General features: G+C 41.7%; 1 protein-coding gene and 1 long non-coding RNA gene across 5 annotated transcripts in view; one reads left to right on the forward strand and one right to left on the reverse strand.

The window, feature by feature from the left end:
• FBN1 (fibrillin 1) overlaps positions 1–7,678 on the reverse strand; it is a 236,413-nt gene extending 228,735 nt beyond the window's left edge. The window contains exons 1-2 of one of the 4 annotated variants that reach the window (XM_073211771.1): positions 6,769–6,964; positions 5,799–6,143 (exon numbers count right to left, since the gene is read on the reverse strand). In XM_073211771.1, the coding sequence (XP_073067872.1) occupies positions 5,799–5,962 (164 nt within the window). In that variant the 5' untranslated portion in view covers positions 5,963–6,143; positions 6,769–6,964. Of the gene's footprint in view, positions 1–5,798; positions 6,701–6,768 lie in introns of those variants that run through there. The other 3 variants (XM_073211772.1, XM_073211773.1, XM_017680284.3) reach the window with 3 other exon arrangements.
• LOC118973104 (uncharacterized) lies at positions 6,123–16,516 on the forward strand. The gene is made up of 2 exons (XR_005062337.2): positions 6,123–6,262; positions 16,212–16,516. It is a non-coding gene; the product is annotated as an uncharacterized lncRNA (long non-coding RNA).
• The last annotated feature ends 6,094 nt before the right edge of the window (positions 16,517–22,610 follow it).

Raw genomic sequence — 22,610 nt, forward strand, 5'->3', positions numbered from 1 at the left:
ATCAGAGCTTGCTATTCTTTACCATATCTGCTGCAAGTTAATGTAAAAATTTCACTAAATATAATAAGCTTACAGTCAATCAGGTTAAAGATGAAGTAAATAGAAAAAATGAAAATGAAACAAACAGAAAAAATGAAACAATAACTTGTCAGTCATATGGTAAAAACTTAAGTTACACACACCAGTTTCCCCTGGAAAGAGAAACATCTCTCACAACTCTGTTCTGAGAGAAATTTCTCACATAAGACAAAAGAGCAAAAAATTCTGAATGACATAAAAAGGAACATGTCCTGCTCAGAAGCACGGGCAATGCAGAAGGAGGGTACCTGTGATGGTCACCTACCACCCTCAATAAAAGTTCCAAGTACAAAACTAAAGTATAACAGATGTGCCATCCAAAGATCCCATCAGCTCTAGCATTCTATAATTCTTTGTTTTATTAGTTTCTTTACAGAAATGTTAGAAAAAGTTTCTTGTTTGACAAAATATTACTATGTTATTAACTATACATGGGATTTGGGAACTAGCATGAGGGAATATTAGGAATTTTAAGTGGAATTTTACCAATGTCTTAGTCCTGCATTCTTGTCCAGTGGAATGAAAAACCAAACCCATAACCAAAATGAATGGAGAAAGAAAACGTAATATTAAGAATTTGTCTTTAAAATCTAACCTTTGCATACCTCAGCTCTCACAGCATAAAAGGAAGCTAATAAAAGGACCCACCTCACAGAGACATTGTGAGCATAAAATGAGTTATCACATGTAAAATAATCAGAAAAGTGCATGTCATGTAAATGTCACTGAAACATCAGCTACCACTGCTACAATTATTATTATGTCTTTTTACTTAATCCCAGACCCCATGCCCTCTGCTGTCTCCTGGTTCCTGTAATGCATATGATTCTCCTACCAAATATTAAGCCCCCCGAGGCTACTAGCTGTATGACTCTAGCATTCCACAGAGCTAAATGCAGGCTGGCATTCAATCCAGGCTTCTGAATTAATGAACTCTTTGAAATCACATCTGATGATAAGTTAGTGTTAAAACGCCTATGATAGGATTCTTGCCTTTGATGACTTTACAATCTAATGGGAAAATCAAGTTTAACAAACTTGAAACTTTAAACTCTCATATGCCTGCCACATAACTCTGGCCTGTTACAGTATTGATTTCAGCTTTCTTAAAAAATTTCATGGAAAAAAATTCTAAGTGTTTAAATAGGCCCATTTGTTGAGTAACTTTCTAGAAAAAACATTCATATAGCTTATTTCTATTTTAAGAAAACATTTAAAATCTTATTTGTACATTAAAAATTAAGGCTAAAATTCAGATTGGTTAGGTTCACTGTTTGGTTTATTATAGGAAAATGCAAACAAACTGTGTATGAATACCCTAATAATTTGTTTGGTATTTTGCTTGATTATAATCATTAGCATAGTACTACAATCTTTTTAAGAATCTGCTACACAAGACAGCAAAGGAATGTTTCAATATCCTTTAAAATTCTGAATAAGCTTGGAGGGATGTCTGTATTTCCATGTCCATCAGCCCTGACCTCATCTCATTGTAGGTACACATATGTTTTAATTCGTAATACCAACAACTTAGGCATTTTCATAAACAACCTCTATATCTTAAATGTTATAGAGTCACATAAATAAACATTTTTTGCCATCTTTTTCTTTAAAATATAGAATTGATGCAACCTCCTATTTAGGAATATATCTATTTTAATGTGTTGCAATATTTTAGCTTAGTCTTTTCAATAAATGCAAGAGCAAACTTTACCCCTGCAGGAGCCTTTTTTCCATATTTAGTGACCATATTTAATTATTACCCTTTCTGACTTGAGATGAAGTCTTAAAAGTTCTCTTTGTAAAGTAAAATGGACTTTATAAAGTCTACAGAACTTTTACTGTGTTCCCTGTTAAAGTTCTTTAATAACAGACTTCTGTGTAATTAATCCCTTGGAGTTTGCTGTCACATAATCTACCCTGTGTGTGAACTGTTCCGTGTGTATTTTTCTGGTAACAAGACCTCTGGAAAAAAATAAACAAATAAACAAAGGCCAAGAGGAATCATGCACAAGGGGACAAACTATATGAAATACAACTGGTCTTATAAACTTATAAACCAGGCAACAAGGACATAAATTCAGGACATAAATTCTCAATCCATCCTATCGGAAATTTGGGAGGAGGATTTTTTCCTTCGACAGGAAATTGTTATATTTTCTTATTTGGGCGCTAAAACAATAAGGCTATCATAAATTGTGCATAACTACTGCTATTCAAGTAGAGTTGTGTGTTTTTTTTAAATTGGACCGTCTCCCACACTTTTTGTCTCATCACGGAAGTTAAGAATTTAGCTGAGAAAAAGTCTTGTGAACTGAAATTCAAACAATAAAGCTAGAATTTTATTATTTCTCATAAAGTTATTTCACACATGTTAAGCAATGCCCAGGCAAAGGAAAACTACTATACATTTACTACTTGAAAACATTTTCGAAACTTGTAAAATTTTCATTTCTAAGTAGAGAAAAATGCCATTTTTGCAGAGTGAATGGGGAGCACACTCACTACATAAAAAAAGAGGATTTCCTGTAAAAACAAAAATTGGCAACTTAATCTAAGAAAACACAGCAAAAGCTGGGAAGAAACTTGAGGATGCTTAAATTTCCACTGTGGAACAACTGCTGCTGCCTGTTGGAAGAAGAAGAAGAAGAAGAAAAAGAAAAAAAAAAAAAACACCTGCAGTAGGATGGGAGGAGAGGAAGACAAGCTGGGACCTACACTCCCAGAGAGGGAAACACTAAGCAGGTCTCTAGTCTGTGAAGCAAGGGAGCTGATAGCAATACCAGGAGGACAAGAAGGCAGTACCTGTGGGAGGGACTAGACTAGTCCACGGCAGACACTGAAGAGCTTAAAGCACCTTTTAACTCGAGGAAATATTAGTGAGGTGCTGAAAGCTGCTGCCATCAACTGGGCATCAGGCGCACTTAGGTGCTACAAATCACTTTCACTTCCTAAACTGCATTTCCATCAAAATGGAGAACAGGTTTTACTGGAGTCAAAGAGGTAAGTTTTGAAGCTGGTAATATTTTAACTAGCAAAAAATAGAAATTGTAAGCAATAACTGGAAACATGTTAACACACAATTGCTTTTCCCAATGATTTATATAGCAGGGCATGGTTAAAAGACTTACTCATGTGAGACTGTGATAGGAATGTGCAGAAAGAATACATTTTAAATGCTCTTTAAATTTAAAATCAGAATTAGCATTTGTTTAAATTCTGTGGGAATACCTTTGATTCAAACATTTTACTTTTATTAATTTATCCTACTTGTGAATTTGCACATGTGCACACATAGACAATTAGAAGAATATTGGCAATAGCTAAAAATTTAATATAATATAAAGAAGCATCATTCGGGAACTGTTCCAGTCTCATTATGGGATTCTATATGCCAAGAGAATGCGTGAGGTAGATCCATATGAGCTTAAAGATGATGGATGCACTAACAATATGTAAAAGTGATCAAGGTTCACAACAGTATGTATGGTATATTCCATGTATTAAAAAGGATAAACGTATGTGTATATATATGCATGGGTATATATATTATGAATATATGTGTATATATGTGCCTGTATTTCTAGAAAAATACACAAAAAAATGGTCTCTAAGAAGTAAGAGTGAGCTACTTTTAATTACATATTTTTGAATTATTATTTACCTCCCTAAATACATATAACAAACCCTGCAGATAATATGGGAATATAAAAATTAAAAGCTTTATATTATAAAGGTTATTACATGATATTAGCATATAATTTATTATACTGTAAAGGTTAACATAATTAATTTTAACCTTTTTTTATACATGTAAAATCGTATAGGTAACGTGAGAATTAGGAACACTCATAATTACTGTTCTATTAATTCCATGCTTTTAGGAAGGCTTTATAAATAGTTTGCAATTGGTTAATATCTGTGTTAGTGACCAAATATTATGAGGAACACAGAGAGGCGTTTCTCTATAATCACTAAAAAAAAAAGTAAAATCGAACAGAAATAAGTGGTAGTATTAAGTAAAAGTATGGACATCCTGTTAAGCAGCAATGTAAAGCTCAGTTCCTGTTTTCACAGTTTGTGCCTCTGGATGAAACATTCTAGTTGGTGATAGCACACAGAGATGAGACAAATGGCCAGGTCTAATGTCTCCCTGCAAACTTTCATTCACAGAATTAAACCACCACTCCTGTCTCTCTATATAAAGGAGCAATGCCATCAAGCTTAGCTATTAAGACCACATATGTGGCAGAAATGTATTTTTTAAGGAAAAATACTAGGCTAAATCAGGTCCTTTTGATGAAGTTGGAAATCAGAGATCAGTTCATCTAGGGGCCTTGACATGGGCCTATACACAGGGCAAGAAATGTCTGGTGCCTGATCAGTATCAGGCTTAACATAAGCAAATTTCCTTTCCAGCAGTGTCGGAATACCGGATTTATTTTCCAAAAGGCCAAGATGGAACTAAATGTAAGCATAACTATTTCCTGAGGTCAGAAAACCATACATATTTTACCACAGCCTAAGTGCCCAGCTTTGGCGATCATCTTGTCCCTGAGTCTACACAGGACTCAAAAACTGGTCCTTTTTCTGCCCATACCTGGGCCATACAAACACAAATTTCACTATATATATATATGTTCAAAACAGTCCAAAACAAAAAGGAGCAAGTGAAATGTTCAGACACATATCCTCGCGGACACCATCACTTGATCACTCAGGGCCATGTAACCGAGCTGCACAACTACTCAAAGAAGAGCAACAATGAGAATCATAAGAATTTTATAGGAAACCTCTGTATATTTACTCTTCGGGTTCATTTAACAGGCTCTTCCAAGGGGATAAAATGGGTCATCTACAGTCCGTCCTGCTGCTTCTATGGAAGCTTGAATTTAAAAGGTCTCCGAAAGAGAAATTTCTCTTTCAGTCCGAACAGTTTTAAGGGAAGTGTATCCCCACACTTCTTTCATTCAAGAAACTGACAATCTTCATACAGTCCAACCTGCCTAACTTAAATATTTCCTGCTGAAACACCTTCTGTAATCAGGGCATAGGAAGCTGGTGAAATGTTCAGCTGCGTGTAAATAACACATGAACCACTAGCTAAAACACCCAAGTTCGGCCAAGCAGCATTACTGCCCCCATGAAATGAAGAGCTCCTCACAACCCAGAAACCAGTGCTGAGAAGCACTTGTCCTGCTGTTTCCAGCATAGACATCTGAAAGTATCACCCAAAAACTCAGTCCCTAGTATTAATAAGCATAATTTAGAGGAGAGGCAACCAGTGACTGTGTCTTTGACTGTCAGTGAAATCCCTTCTTTCCATGCTCCCTTACAAAGAGCGCGTCCGCAAAGATGCCCGCAAGGCAAGCACTTTCCCTAAATACAACCGGAATTGGTTTGAAGGAAAGGAATGGGTTTTTCTTCTCTCAGTCGCAGCTCCTCCCCTTCTTCCTCAAACCTTTCTTGCCTCCCAAAATCTGCCTCGACAATGGCCCAAGATTCCTTTTAACCATGACCTCTCCTCTGGGGCAGAAATCCTTCAAGAACAGGAGGGAGGTGGTTTAGCCTAGAACGCGAGGAGGACTGCAACCCTTGCGCCTTTAAGGTGCCCCCGGGAAGTCTTGTCAACGATCCTCTATTGCCGAGAATCTGGATCTTGACAGTCGGGAGAAGAGGGAGGGGAGACCCGCACCCAAGGAGCTGGGCCGTTCCATTACCCTTTAAGCGCGTCGTGTCCTCCGCCGCCTCGTCTCTTGGCCCGACTGGCTCTGATTTCCTTCACGTTCCCAGCCTCCAAGTTGGCGTCCGCCCCATGGCTCGTGTAGGACGCTAAGAGCACGGTAAATCCCAGGACGACCTCCAGCAGCCCCCCCGGCCGCATGATGCCGCGCGGCCGCCGGCCTCCGCCGCCTCTCGCCGCGCCCCGGGCTCGGTCCGCGGCCGCCGCTGCGCCCTGAAGCGCGCCGCGCCGCCGGGGTCCCGCTCTCCCGCCGCCCGTCCCCCGGGCCGGGCTCCTCCCGCCTTCTCCAGGCGCGGCTCCCACTTCAGGCGTCCCCTGCCAGCTGCAACAGACAAATCGCCGAGGCGGGAGAGGCATTCAGGACCTCGGGATGCTGAAGCCTCGGGGTCCCCAGCCCCAGCCCAACCCGCGTGCCGCCTGCGCGTGGCGCAGTTACTTTGGGTAAGTGAAGACCGTTTGGTCCCCAGCTGGCTGAAAAGCACAGGGCCCGGCAGCAGCGGCTCCTGCCAACCCCTCGGCCTCCCGACGTCTCCTGAAAAGCGCCGCGCAAAGTATCCATGTCCCGAACGCTTCTAAACCCCGCGGCGAGTTCGCTGGGTCTATTTTTTTAATGGCACGAATTGCGCGCGACGCGCTCTGAACGCCCCAGCTCCCCAGCCTGTCCTCTCCGCCAAGCCGCGGGGCTGGAAGCCCGCCGCGCAGTCCCCGGCCGGTTCCGGGCGCTGCCACCACCCCCGGAGCATCTGACGCGGAGCCCGGCACCGGGAGCCCCGGGCCAGGAAGCTGTCAGGCAGGGGAGGGCCGGCGCCAGCTGTGGACGTTCCGGGACAGCCCCTCACCCCAGTCCCTGTCCCTGCCCTCGGCGCGGCGCAAACGCAAAGCCTCCGTGGCTGGAACTCCAGCGCCGGCGGCCGCCCGACCCCCGTCGGGACCCCGGCTGCACCCACTGGAGAAGCGGCGGCTCCGGCTCCCGAGGCGGCGGCAGCTGTTCCCCGCTCCTGGCCGCGGCAGCCGCTGCCCCGCTCCGCCCGCAGCCGTCCCAGCTGCGGCCGCCGGTCCGCCTGTGGCACCCACAGTCTCTGCGGCGGCTCCCGCGGCCCCCTCCTTTCCCCACCTCTTCAAATATCGTCTGCGCAGCGGTTTCTCGCGAGAGAAATACTTTTTTAAAAAAAAGAAAGAAAAAGAAAATGACACCCCCTCCTACATCCCCCTCATCACCACCCCACCCCTCGGCCCCATCCATCCTTCGTTTCCACTCCCCTTTGCCAGCCACCGCCTCGGCGCGGGGCCTCCCTCGCTCGCAGGACCGGCGCAGGGGGAGGAGGCAGAGGTGCTCCGGTCCTGCCCGGCCGGGCATTTCTCGCTCTGGGGTGAGGAGTTGAGGGGACGGGCAGAGGTGGAGGAGCGGTTTCGCCCGCTCTGCGGCTTGGCGGTCTAGACCCGAGATTAGCCTCCCGGTGATCTGGGAAGCCCGGCAGGCGCGGAAAGCTGTGCCACCTGCCCCGAGATCGCAGAACGCGCGCCGAGACCGCGGCCCCGGAGGCCCCAGCGGCCCCGGCTCGAGAGGAGCGCGTCCCAGCTGCCCGCGCCTCCGCGGCGCCGCCTCACTGCCCTTCTCTGGCCCGGCACGGAGCGGAGGCGGGAGGCCGGGGGCTGGGTCAGGACGCGTCGCGGGCTGCAGCCGCGGCCCGGGCTGAAGTGCGGGCGCGGGGGGGCGTCTGCGCCCTGCCGCTCACCGCCCGGCCGTCGAGAGCCCACTCGAGGCGCAGTTCTTCTGAGGTTCGGTTCAAGCCACCCAGGCTGAATCCAGATGCTCGAAGAGTCTGAGTGGGATTCTGACCAAAAGGCCTGTGAATGTTGGAACCTGGGATATGGGATGCGGGCGGTGAAGGGATGGTACTCTTCCCCAACCCACAGCTAAGAGTGGGCTACTCCTAGACGACCCTACGCGCGCGCGCGCACACACACACACACACACACACACACACACACACACACACACACGGCCGCTTCTCCAGGACCAGCAAGGCACAGTGACTTTGGAGAATATAGTCTTTATGGCATCCTTATCTGGATAAGGTGGGCGTTGTCTGCACCCTGCAATGGTTTAGGGGGGCAGGAAATAGCACCCTGCGCCCTGGCCGCTGGATCTGGAGACCCCCAGAAAATCCCCATAGAGCAACCACCAGCTATCAAGCAGAAATAAGATAAGCGCCCAGCACAAACAGGAATCCTGTTGAAGGGGTTTTCCTTGTTTGCAATTGTTTGTGGCCAGATAATACGGTATAGGGACCTGTGCAAGTTATCTAACTTCTTTCCCATTGCAAGACGGGAGCACTAATGTTGACTACACAGGGTTACATGGTGATAATGAGCCTGCTGAACTTCTGTGATACCTGAAAACATTGAAACTGTCAAAACAAAAACCCATTTAAACCCATAGTCCAATAAGTAAGTGGTCTACCTTAAAGTCTCACCTGCAAAACTTCTCTTAGCAGATGCATGCCTTGGAGCTTTCCATCACACACCTTCCCTTGAGTAAAGGATATCACTCATGCAAGATGTATTTACTGAGCAGCAATTACGTCTAAGTTGGTGCATGATTAAAGCAGGCTCCTTGGTGAGCAAGGCAGAAATAGTTCTCCTTCACACAGCTGATAGACTCCAGGGAAAGGCAAACTTGAAAGTATGACCCAATTGTTAAATGCCAAGGAGAAGTACTGTGTGCTTGCTTCAAGAATATATAAGGGCAGTACTTGACCTAAGTTGGGGGTTGATCCTGAGGAAGTGATTTAACTTAAGTCCAAACACATGACTGGATTTTACTTAGGGAACTGGTTTCCACTCCTAGCTATACAGAATTACCTGGGAGCTTAAAAGAAATCTGACACTAGGACCCAACCCTCAGAGGTCCTGACTTAAATAGTTTGGAGGAAAGCCTTGCTGTGGCCATTTTTTAAAGCTCCCCAGGTGGGCAGAGGTAAGAGGGTCTTTTACATTGGGAAAAGGGCCTAAGAAGAGGGACCATGACTCAGGAGAAGCCAGGCTGTTAGACACCCAGGAAGGCTTTGTCCTCCACACCAGTTTTCTGGACTGTTCTGCACCCTCTGGGGAGCCCAGAAACACTGCCTGCTTTCCCTATATTCTAGCAGCATGTGAGACCCTCTGTACTCTCTCTGAGTATCATGTTGGGCAGCAGCAACTGAACACAGGGCTTTTTCTGAGGCTTTTGCTCACAAAGCAAAGAGCAAACCTTGGTGCCCTGCAAGTCCCCTTCTAGCACTGCAGAACATTTCTATTCCTCCTAATGCAACCCTCAACTGGGTTCCAGGTTTTCACATCCAAGGAAGAAATTTTAATTAAATGGCTTGATTCTGGCCTTTGCCCCCTTTGTTTTTTCCTCCTCTTTTTTTCTTTAGTCCCTTACTGCAACAGAGAAAAGACTTTCTACTTCCTCTTCATACTGCAGGGAGCTCTAGGCCACATACTCCACTCCTTGGTCGGTAAATCTCATGGCTTAGCCTTAGTTTAAGGGATGGAAAGGAGACCTCATTGCTGAGAGGGAAATGTACTTCCAAATATGTAGGAAGTATTCCCATTATGTAGGCCATCAACATATATTAAAACTGTGTGCCTACCTGTAAACAATCTTCAGTAACAAATAAAAAAAATCCATGTCTTTGCAATAAGATTTTATTGATGCCAGATGATCCATAAGCATCAAGAGCATCTCTTTAAACTTACCACAGTTTATAACACTATCAAATAAGTCCACGGGCTAGAATTTCCTTGTTCTTCCTCTTCATTTCAAAGAATTGTACCCATCCTAAGAGGATCTGCTTCAAATTTCTCCTCGTTCATGAGTTTTGTTCATGATGCCTCTCTCTGCTTCGAACTTCATTGCACGTATTAACTGAATCATCCATTTAATAAATTTATTAATTTTAATACATAACTATAGTATACCTACTATGTGCCAAGTCCTATGTTAAGCACTGATGATTGGGATTTCATTATATATGGCAAACTATTTTTTTTTTCTAGATTTAGTGTAAAATTATTCTCCCTTGCTGGATTATGGATTCTTATGGATTATGGATCCTTAAGGACAAGGTTGCATTCCTTGTTCAAGGAAACTTGTACAGTGACCTGAAAACTCTTAACAAAAGATAACTAGTCTGTTGTCTGTTGCTTAATCAACTGGAATCTTCTGGCATTTTAGCTTCAAGATTACTCTCTCAATTACTTTTTATCTACTGAATAAATGTCTCTATCAGCAAGGGTTCTCTGCAAGCAAAAAAACTAACTCTCGGAAATTTAAGCAAAAAAAAAATGCTTGAAGCATTATCAGATTATGAGATGCCATTGGGATAAAGTGGGACTCGTGCAGTTCTGGGTAGAGGCAGCAAAAACAAATGGAGAACTCCTTCAGGGTGATACTATTGGGTGAATAGATTCTAACCATTCTGGTCCTTCTACCAACCCAACAGGGTTCAAACCCAAAGGCTAGGGTCCAATTGACCTGCCTAACTTAAGGAACCTGCCCACAATCCTGGCCAGGGAATGACAGAGCGTCTTGATGGATGGTCCTGACAAGAATGCATGCCTTGAAAAGGATGCTCCAAACACTATCACCAAAAATTGAAGGCATGAATGCAGACACACACAAAAGATGTCCGGATGTCCCTTACATCACTTCAAGAACTTACGAGGATGCTTAGAATTTCCTGAGATAAAACATTCCCAAAACTTCAGAAGCATACCCTAAAATCAGGTCTTTCATTGCAAACTAAAACACTACTTCATGAAATGAGTAAACTAGATTCTTATATAGCCCCAATTTCCTCCATTGATGGTGGCAAATAGATTGTTCATAATACAGCCAGCTAGCTCATCGAAAACTAGCTTTGACTCTTAGCAAGTATTATAGAATTTTGCAAAGACAAAAATATAATGTGTATATGAAACCATACCTACTTATATCAGAAAACAATACTTTCACATATATAATCTCATTTAATCCTCACCATGACCTTATGGTATATTGAAAAATATGGCCACAATATGTATTTTTAACAGTTCACTTTTTTCTTTATTAACAGCACAGAACTTCTTTACCTTGCTAAGAAAGGTTATTAATTATAGTTCTGATTGCTTAATCTTGTTAATTATGATGGCTTTATACTGGCTGTAGCTAATATTAAAACATCCCTACGTTAGCTGAGATTCCATTTTGATGCTGGTTCATGTTAATCCATATTTCAGTTGGTCTTCTGGATAATTTTTTCTTTAATTTTCTATTTCCTAGCTGTATTTTTTTCAATTAAGTTATCATTGATATATAATCTTATGAAGGTCTCACATAAGCGACATTGTGGTTTCAGCATTCACCCATATTATCAATGATAATTTGATTATAAATTATATAATCCCCACCCACCTCATTACAGTCACTGTCCATCAGCATAGAAAGATGCTATAGAGTCATTACTTGTCTTCTCCATGCTGTACTGCCTTCCTTATGACCGATCTATATTGTGTGTGCTAATTATAATGCCCTTTAATCTCCTTCTCCCTTGCTCCCCACCCACACTCCCCAAACCTTTGCTTTTTGTAACAGATAGTCCCTTCTTGGAGTCTCTAAGTCTGCTGCTGTTTTGTTCCTTCAGTTTTGCTTTGTTGTTCTACTCCAGAAATGAGTAAAATCATTTGGTACTTGTCTTTCTCTGCCTGGCTTATTTCACTGAGCATAATACCCTCTAGCTCCATCCATGTTGTTGCAAATGGTAGGATTTATTTTCTTTTTATAGCTGAATGATATTCCATTGTGTATATGTACCACCTCTTCTTTATCCATTCATCTACTGATGGACACTTAGGTGGCTTCCCTATCTTGGCTATTGTAAATAGTGCTGCAGTTAACATAGGGGTGCCTATGTCTTTTTGAATCTGTGATCTTGTTTCCTTAAGGTAAATTCCTAGGAGTGGAATTTATGGGTCAAATTGTAGTTCTATTTTTAGTTTTTTGAGGAACCTCCATACTGCTTTCCACAATGGTTGAACTAATTTACATTCCCACCAGCAGTATAGGAAGGTTCCCCTTTCTCTGCATCCTTGCCAGCATTTGTTGTTCCTTGTCTTTTGGATGTTTGCCATCCTAACTGGTGTGAGGTGATATCTCATTGTGGTTTTAATTTTCATTTCCCTGATGATTAGATGTGCAGCATCTTTTCATGTGCCTATAGGCCATCTGAATTTTTTCTTTGGAGTGTGTTCACACTCCAAAAATGAAGTGTCTGTTCAGATCCTCCACCCATTATTTGTCTGTTCAGATCCTCCATCCATTATTTAATCAGGTTATTTGTCTTTTGGGTGTTGAGGTGTGTGAGTTCTTTATATATTTTGGATGTTAGCCCCTTGTCGGATATGTTGTTTACAAACATATTCTCCCATACTGTAGGATGCCTTTTTGTTCTGCTGTTGGTGTCCTTTGCTGTTCAGAAGCTTTTCAGTTTGATGTATGGCCACAATATTTCCCATCATCTTCCATAAAGAAGTAAAATCTGTTTCCCAACCCTTTGAATCTGAACTGGTCTTGTGACTTCCTGTGACCAATAGAAATAGGGTAGAAGGAGTAGTGTGTGGCTTTCAAAGCTAGGCTTTAAAAGACCAGGCAGCTTCCTTCTCCAGCCCCTGTTGGCTGAAGATGTAGCCCTGAATTGTAGATGTAGCCCTGAGCTGACCATGCCTTGAAGACGTCCAGAATGAAAAATTATGTCCCAGCTAAGGTGAGCCTCTCACCTAGCCACCAACTAAATACAGCCACATATGTGAGTCCTGCAGATCAGCAGAATAATTGCGCAGTGAACACACAAGAGTAAATGTATCATTATTGTCTTAAATCACTTAATTATTAGGGTGATCTATTTTTCAGAAATAGATAACTAATACATACTTGAGGGAAAATACATCTGTCTCAGTTTTACACATGAATAAACTTGTACTCAGAAAAGTCCAGAAACTTGTTCAAATTCATAAAACTAGTACTAGAGCCAGGGCTGGATTCAAAACCATGCCCTTAACAAGTCAAGTACACTTCCATTGCATCACCATTAAGCCATCTATCTGTCACAAAAATCTCAGTCAAGATCTAGGGTTGGTATAGACTGGAGCCACTCTCAGTATCTAAAACAATTCTCTAGTGTGTTCTGGAAAACTAAGCTTTCATCTTCTGAGTGTCATTGCAAGCTGAAATTATATTGCCTCCTATTTGAGAGCTGCCTTTATTTCATGCTGCAGTCACTAAGATCTCCCCAAGAAATAAGGGATCAAAACAGCTGTTGTAGTCAACTTCCCTGCCTCTCTGCTTCAGTTTCTAGTTCCCAGTCACATCCCATCACATAAAACAATTCCTTGTACATCACAGGTGCCCAAAGGGTATTTGTTGAATGCCAAGATGAATGAACAAACTTCCTTTCAAGATGGCATATGGTGGTAACATGAAAACCTCCTCCCATTCTTCCTTATCACTCCGTGTATGAAGGAAAGGCCTAAATCACCCCAGCCACAGCCGAGTCCTGGTACATTGCGCTGCCTGGGTGTGCCTCTTGGGAGGTGATATGAATCAATGGATCTTCACTTTGAAAAAGAACTGAAGGTAGAATTAAGTTGCCTGCTTGATAGTGGAATGCCTCTATGAAAGTCTCATTCTTTTTTTAACTGCCACTATTGTTTAGTTCACATACTCATTTAACTAATTTTAACTGTAAGCCAGGCACTATGTAAGCCAGATACTGTGCCAGAAGCTGAGGTTTCAACTATTAAGGAGGGGCCATTCCTGCTGTAGAATAAGAAGGTCTAAGGCATTGGAAGGGAGCCACACAGTGACACCTGCCGTTTATTAAGCCTTGGCTGTGCAGGTGCTGTGTTAAGGGGGAGGTTAGCAATACTCTTTCCATTTTACAGTTTTAGAGAGCTTAACAGTTAAGGAAGAGCAGTTTAGAATGATATAATAGCTATTCCTTTTAGGGAAGAGTTGTGCATGTTTGCCTATTTTTATACTCAGAATCCTAAGAAATTTCCACTTCAATGTGAAATTCGGGTTTTGTGAGTTGGAAAGGTGAAAAAGAGAAAAATAAAACAGGTAAAGATTTATACATGCTAGAAAAGGAATAAGGTTTTTTTAAATTTTAATCTTCAGAAGTTTTATATGTAAGAATATGTTGCAGAAATGTTAAAGAAAAGTTTTCTTAAAAAAGAATTTTGCCGTATCCTACCACCCTAACACACCTTTACGTGTTCTGTTCTCCCCTCGTCTCTGTCCATATGGTACAGTTTATGTAGTCTAATCAAGGTGTGTGTATGGTTTTGTGTTCTACTGAAGAGGAAAGAGAATTTGTTTGGTGCTGTGGTGTTTAACCTTTGCATTTTGCAGATAGGGCCCCTGGGTGAGGTTTGCCTAGCTGTATTTCTGGCAGAAAGCATGTACAACTGTTAAATTATGTTATTGAAATAACTTTCATTACCTCAATCCCCCAAAGCAAACAGCTTTGGTTTCTCCACCCAAAACAAAAGCTCTGGTTCCCAGACTTCATTTTGTTCATATTTGCCATGAGCTGTGTGACCCACCCTGGTATTCCCTGTCATTTGTCCTACCAGACATAACAGATACCAGCCCAACAGCAGAGGAGAACGAAGAAAAGGTCTGGACAGCAAGAAAGGACATAACATTGTAGCCATCACAAATTAAAAACACATTCTCTCTCAGCTCCATTCAACAGTATTTACCAAACACTGAAGCCACCGGGGAGGTGTCAGTACTGTGTCCTCCCCGAAGGGTTGCCCTCTCTCAGGAAAAAGAAATCAAGTGCCTGGAGCAGGGGTCAGCAAATTTTCTCTAAAGTGACAGATACTAAATATTTTAGGCTTTGTGGGCCGAGAAGCAAAATGGAACAAATTTTCACAAGTATTTTATTGATAATCATAAAACTTTATCTACAAACATTGAACTTCAATTTCATATATTTTTCATGTGTAACAAAATATGATTCTCCTTTGGAGTTTCTATCAACAGTTGAAAAATGCAATAACCATTCTTAGCCTGCAGGCTGTATAAAAATAGGCAGGGGGCTCAGATTCGACCCACAGGCCGTAGTTGGCCAACCACTTCTGAGTAAGAAGAGCAAGCACAGAAAATAGTTGGGGATTAGTCTCCAAAATGGATGGCACTACAACAGGACTCCAGAGAAGACAGAGGTGGGGTGGAGCAGGGCCGAATGGTCTTTTCCAGTCAGTAAGACTTGGTGGAAGAGATGGGATTTGGCAGAGCCTTGAAGGGAGGGTAGGATTTGGCTGTGTAGAACAATCTGGGGAGAACATCCAGGTGGAAGCAACGAACATGAGGCACAGGCACAGAGGGAGGAAAGGTCACAGGCCAAAGGAGACATATGAGGTGTTTCCCATCCTTCTGTGTGACACACTCCTAGTTCCCAAGGCTTCTCCGACACACCCTGGGCTGGGTATTTACGGAGGGGAGGGGTACTATGGACCTAAGGGAGTAGGCCTTCAAATGACTATGATTAATCATATTCTATGAATGTTTATAATACTTTTCACCCAAAAATTACTGGAAATGGTGAAATCCATTGGATCTGTAGTTTAAAGCTGATGGAGGGCGAACTAGACTTTATTTTTATTTTTCTTAATCAGGAGACTTTCTGGGTTTTAATTAGTGGCCTATTTTAAGGAATTTTTGTGGAGAACAAGCTTTTCCAGGATCTTAATAATATTCTGCTCATACCAGAAAATGCCACATGCCCTAACCCAAATTTTCATGGTCGGTCTGTGACCCTGAGTTAGGTAACAAATGGCTTTGGTTAGTAACATTTATCTTTTTCTACACATTTTTGTTTTTACTTTCAATCTGAATTTTCTCTAAGAAGTGACTGATTAGTGGATATCTTTAAAAATGTTCTTCCTGGCTGACTTTACCTAGTCCCATGATTTTACCTCCTGCTCATAAAATGCTACAAACCCCCAGATCTGTATCTCCAGCCCCAGGTATCTCCCTAGAGCTTGGAATTCACATGTCCAAGCTCCTGCTGGGTGTCTCCACCTAGGCCTCCCCCAAGCATGGTCGGCAGCCTCCAAGAGGGCCCCCAGGGGTTGCCACCTCCGGGCTCTTACACCCGTGGATAACCCCCCACCTGAGTGTGGGCTAGACTGGTTACTTCTAGCAGACAGATTGTGGCAGAGGTGATGGGATGTCATCTCTGGTATTAAGATACAGAAAGACCCTGGATCCCATCTCGCCTGCCCTTTCTTGCTCTCCTTCTGTCCTTCTAGCTCACATTGCTGGAAGCCAATCCCCATGTTCTGATCTGCCCCACAGAGAGGCCCCCCTACAAGCAGCTGAGGAAGGCCAGCAGCCAGTGAGGACCCAAGGCCCTCGGTCCAACAGCCCTGCATGAACTCACCTCTTCTAACAATCATATGAGTAAACTCGGAAGTCAGCAGAGACCACAACCCCAGCCAACACCTTGACTGCAGCTACAAGAGGCATGGGGTCCAAGGCATTCAGCTAAGCAGTACCCATAGTGACCCACAGAAACTGAGATAATAAAGGTGTGATGCTTGAAGTCACGAAATTTCGAGGTGATTTGTTCCACAGAAATAAATAACGACTCTATCAGCAAACTCTCTCAATCTATTCCTTCCCCAAAATGCTCTATTTCTTATTGCCAGGACCACCATGTGTCCACTCATCTATGCTGACAATAGGTTCCTTAGAGGTCCTTCCTTTGTGTTTCTTACATCTACAAAAACCCAAATGAGTTTGAATTTTTCAATCACAATTGACATGACTTAGTAAGCTTGAAATTTGCTCCTGTGAGATCCATCTGGAAATCAAGCCATTCGTGCAACATAACATGCTACAGCTTGAACCTTCTCAATTTCAGCATGATTCTGCTCGCAACAATATTAATGACATCATACTGGATATCTTTCCACAGATAATAAACCCCTGGGAAGTGTCTGGAGTGATAGAATAAGAGGAGGGAGAGTCTGGGAAACTCTAGAAAACCACTCCTGTAGCTTGAAAATCAACCATATAAATAAGGATGTAATGAGCATGGGATTAGAAGACAGAAGACATAGGCCTAGTCTGGATTTTGCTACTTATGCACTGTGTTCTTGACAAGTCACCTTACTTGCAAGGGCCTCGATTTCTTATTCAAGAACATGAGGGGGTTAAATTTCAGTGGAAAAGAGTCATGGGTGGGTTGCTTCAGGATGAACTAAGGAGCTTGTTAAACATCAGATTCCTCTCCCTGACTCTCATGCCGTCCTGATTCAGGAGGTCTGAGATGTGGCCTAGGAATCCGTATTTCTAAAGTGACCAGCTCCCTGAAGTATATCCAGGTATAGAAATCCTGAACTAGATCCTCTTAAAGGATATTTACAACTCAAATGCTATAATTGCCAAGCAGTTCCTATTATATGCTAATTCTTTTTTGCATGTACATTAAAAAAGATACAAAAATTGAAATTTTGAGGGATGATTTTGTGTGCGTACATGTATGTGTAAAGGGGATCTGAGCATCATTTCCAGTGTGTGTGTTGTGGTCATAGGGTTTCCCCACAGTGCAATTCTCTGATACCAGCTGGGTGTCCTACAGTTTAACTCAGTTCTGACACTATCTACCTGGAGGTAGCACCCAGACCCCACAAAGACTGCTCTCTCCTTCAAATGCTAATCACATGCCCAGGTTGTCATTTGCACTTCTGACCACCAACTACAGACTGGAGATGCCAACAATCCCCTCCTACAAGGCTGCTCCCCACCTGCAGTTGCCAGTCCCAAGTCCAGGTTGTCACCTGTGCTTCTGACCAAATGGCTGTAAATCAGAGGACCCCATCACCCCTTCCTTGGGCACATTTTACTTTCTAAACACAGGTTATTATAGAAGGATCTGATTCTGGAACAGCCAGACAGAAGAGATGCATAAGGCAAGGTATGGAGAAAGGGTGTGGAGTTCCATGCCCTCTCCAAGCATCCCTCTCTACCCAGATCTAAACATGTTCACCAATCTGGGAACTCCAAATTCCCTCCTTTTTGGCACTTTCAGAGGCTTCATTATATAAACATGCTTCAGTAACTCATTGGCCATTGCTGATTAACTCAAACTTCATCCTTACTCCCTTCCCCAGAAATCAGGGGGAGAGACTAAAAGTTCCACCCCTCTATTTGTGGTTGGTTCCCTGGCAACCTGTCCCCATCCTTAGGTGTGTCCCAAAGCTGCCTTATTAATATAAACCCAGTCATGGTGAGAAAGAGCTTGTTAGGGATAGCAAGACACTCATTTGACCTTTATGGCTCTGAGGACAATAGGCAAAATATTATAACAAAAAACACTCCCCTTTCTCTTATCGCTCAGAGAATTCCAAGGGTTTGGGGAGCAGTGAGCCAGGAACTGTGGCCAAAACTAAATATATATGAGAAATATAGTTTGGTCACCAGAATGACCAAATATGTATTTCTTATAAATCAGGATATCTCCTTATAGTGGTTTTTATTTTTTTCCATTTTATCTTCTTCCCAAACCCTAATGGATCTCTTTGCATAATCACTGGCATGCATGCACCTTGAAGGTGTTGAGAACAATGCCCCAAAATGTGCCACTTTGGCATGTGGACTATTTCAAGCTGAAGGCAGTGGAGACCCTGCAGACTCAAGAGAAACGTGTGCCTCTGCCTTAACTACCTAGAAAAATCTAAATTAGAGATCTTTCCCAGAATAAGAGTTATTACCAGAGAGAAGTTTTATCTGAGAGACCCATCTGTGTGGCAGGGCAAATCTCTAATTACCAAACATCTGCTCTGCTTATTGCCCTGTAACCTGCCCTCCTTCCCTCGAACTCCATATCATTCCTTAGCTCAGGATGGTGCACATGCCTCATTTTACCTTCCTGCCTTTGAACCTCTCATGTATTTACAGTGCAGCTCCGAGAGTAAGGAGGCTCCCCACCCAGGACAAGTTCCCTCTGAATCTGGTGGAACCAAAGGAGGACAAGGGAAAGGGCAGGTTGGGAGAATGGGTTTTACTGCTCACAGCTCAGTCTCTCACTCAGCCCCTGCCTCCATGGTGCACACTCTCCTCTCCTGCCTGCCCTTTCTGGGAGGAACTCCATGGACGGATCCCCGGCGACTGGTGAGAAAGTGGTGAGTCTGACCTGTTATATGTGCCAGTGCTGAAGACAGCTCCGTGGAGGTGGAGTAGCCAGTAGGCAAAAGAGAGGCAGAGGGCTGTTTTGAAGACACTTGGAATTTAGATCGGTAAATATCTGTAAGAAATTATATTTATCAGCTAATTAAAATTGCATTTTCCTATAGTTTAAAGTTATGATTCCTAATAAACTTGCAAATCAACCTAGAACAGATGACCATCTTTTTAAACTATTTGTTTTTTGAATTTAACATATATTCTTGTGAACAGATTCTGATACAATAAGCGTAGGAATTTTAATTAAAGAGGAAAGCAAGGACACCCTCTTAATACTAGAAATGGGCTCTGCTCCTGGCAAACACCAGGAGCAAAAAGATGTACAAATAACCGTTTAGAATGGTGGGCAGAATCTGGGGGATGATTAAGAAACTCCACGCATGTATTCACTTCTGGTTGATTTGTGAATAATTGCATTGTGGATACTCAAATCACATCAAGAAAGCTCTATGAAATGAGTTTTTGTACTTTTAAGAAAAGAGAATTCTTTCTTTAAAAGCTGTCCACAATATGCAATCATGAATTTACATTTCTAGAGCTAAATTTGCAGCTCTGGACTTAAGATTTGAGAATTGCATTACTCTCTAACCTAACCTCCCTAACCTAAGAACCTAGAAATACATGCCTATTGCTGATTTTAAATGAAAATGCTTTCACCTGATGCTCTAGGCCAGTAACTTTCAACTTTTTACCATTACCACCAAAGTTTTCCTATACTAATTTTTCACCAGAGACCCATGCTTTGAAAGATTTTATTCTGTATTTACTGACTAATAATGAATATCCATTTCCAGTGGTTTAGGTGATCATCAGCACCAGATAACAGCATTAGAAAATAAAGTTAATATCATTAGTTGGGTGGACTTACCATTGTTTCTAGGATAGACATTACTGCTTTCCTAGACCTCTAGGAACCCAGGGAACCCAAGTTGGTGGCATTGTCTGGGGCTATTTCCACATTTACTTCTTTGCCCCTTGGCCCCCATCAAGCCAAATTCCATATTGTCTCTGCAGATCTCTTGCTATTTAACACTGCTTTTGCTCAAACTTTATCTCACACTCAAAATGTGTTTCCAAAGTGGATAATGATGTTCTTTGCCAAGATCTCCTCTTCTGGGCCAGTGCACCCATCCCCCTGTTGCTGGGAATTAACTGCTAACAGCTCGCAGCTGTGTCCCTAACTGAGCATTGCCCTTGGCCACAGAGAAACGCCTAGCCCAAAGTGACACCCCTTCCCAGAGTGTGGTCCAATATTTTCAATGTTCCTAAAAGCCTGTTATGTGTAATATAAGTTCAGCACTCTTCAAGATAAAATGAGAGAAGGTGTAAATTACCACTATCAGGAATAAAAGAGGAGAAATTATTAAAAATCCTACAGACATTAAAAGGTTAAGGAAATGTTATGATTAAATTTGTGCCAATGAATTTGGCAATGTAAATTAAATGTAATAATTTCTTGAAAGGCACAAATTACCAAACTGACACAAAAATAATAGGAACGCTGAAGAGACTTTATCACTATTAAAGAAATTAAATTCAGAATTTAACATAATTCCACAAGGAAAACACCAAGTTCAAATAGCTTCACTGGTATACTTTGTCCAACATTTATGAAAGAAATATTAACTCAAATAATACTCCCACAAAAACTCATTAGGTAAATAGAAGAAGAGCAAACACTTAGCAGTTTATTTTATAAGCTCATCATTGTCCTGATATCAAAACCAAACAAAGGCATTACAAGAAAAGAAAGGACAGATTAATATCCCTTAGAAATACAGGGACAATAATCTTCAACAGAACTTCATCAAGTTAAACCAAACAGCATATAGAAAGGAACATGTATCATGAAGAAGTAGAATTAATCCCTGGAATGTAAAGTTGCTTTGACATTCAAAAATCAGTGAAATTCACCATAGTAACAGATTAAAAGAGAACACCCCTATAATCATCTCAAGAGATACAGCGAAACTATTTGACAAAAGTAAACATCAAATTATAATAAGAGCTTTCTGCAAACTACAAATAAAAGGGAATATCCTGATAAAGGACATCTATGAAAAAAATCTACCCTAACAGCACCTTTAATGATGAAAGACCAAATGCTGTCGCCCTTAGATCAGGAACAAGGAAAGGGTGACTAATCTCACTGCTTGTTATCAACACTGATAACAGTTGTAACCAATGTTATTAGGTAAGAAAAATAAATAAAAGACATACAGATTGGAGAGGAAGAAGTAAAACTGCCATTGACAGATCATGTATACAAAATACACTAAGAATCTACAAAAAAAGTGATTAAAACTATGTGGTAAATTCAGCAAGGACACAGGATACAAAGTCATTATACAAAAATCCAATATAATTCTATTTGCAAACAAAAAAATTATAGAATGAATTTTTTTAAAAATTTTAAACAGTACTATTGGGTCTTTTACTTTAAGTTTGACTGAATAGTCTCCTCTTGGACTTACCCTTCCACCAGTAACAATAAACTCTGGAAAAACACATCTCCAGATTTACTTGTTTGCTCCTTGGCAGAACAAACAGTAACATCAAAATTATCTAATGGAGTAGAATGTGAACCAGAGAAGGGAGGTTGTGGAGAGGAGTTGATGCAGAATGGAAGGAAATGGCACAGAGTGTGCATCCCATTTCTTATAACTTTAAGCCTGAAGACAGGCTGCAATGAGCATTGTGCAGGGTGACTAAAACTTGGAGAGAAAAATCCAATCTCTCTGGACTAAAGAAACAGAGTACAAAGTTTGAAGCAACCCATCTGCTGAAATATCTGCCTAATCCTTGAATCTGCATAGGTGGACAGACTGCAGTCAACCCAGTTAAGGATATAAGAACTGTAATTTGAACTACTTCCCAAGACACAGAATTCATATTTTGAATCCAACAAAAGTTAATTGCCTATTTGACCAAACAAAACCGCAACTCTCTTTGGAGAAATATGACAAAATCAAAAGTCTTCACCACTCAACGTGCACAATGGCCAGGATATGATCCAAAATACTGAACATTAAAAAAGAAGAAAAGAAAAATGCAAGCAATTTTCAGGAGAAAAGATAATCAATAGAGACAAACCTTAATATGATACAGATGTTGGAATTAACAGACAAGAATTTTTAAAGCTGGTGTAATAATTCTGGTCAGTGAAGTAAAGGAAATATGCCCATAATGAATGAAAAGGCAGAGAAACAGAAACTGTAAGAAGAACGAAAGGGAAATTCTAAAACTGATAAATATAACATTTGAAATTTAAAGTGTACCAAATGAGACTAACAGTAGAATTGAACGGATAGAGAAAAAAAACAGGGAAGTTGAACATTGATTAACAAAAATTATCCAATATGAAGAACACAGGAAAAAAGATGGAAAAAATAACAGAGCCTCAAGGACTTACAAGGCCATATAAAAGTCTAACATGCATGTATTTGATGTTATAAGAAAGGAGCGAGGGAGCAGAAAGCATACATTTTTCAACTAATAATGACCAAA

Source organism: Manis javanica, chromosome 8 (assembly GCF_040802235.1).
Source record: "Manis javanica isolate MJ-LG chromosome 8, MJ_LKY, whole genome shotgun sequence".
NCBI lineage: Eukaryota > Metazoa > Chordata > Mammalia > Pholidota > Manidae > Manis > Manis javanica.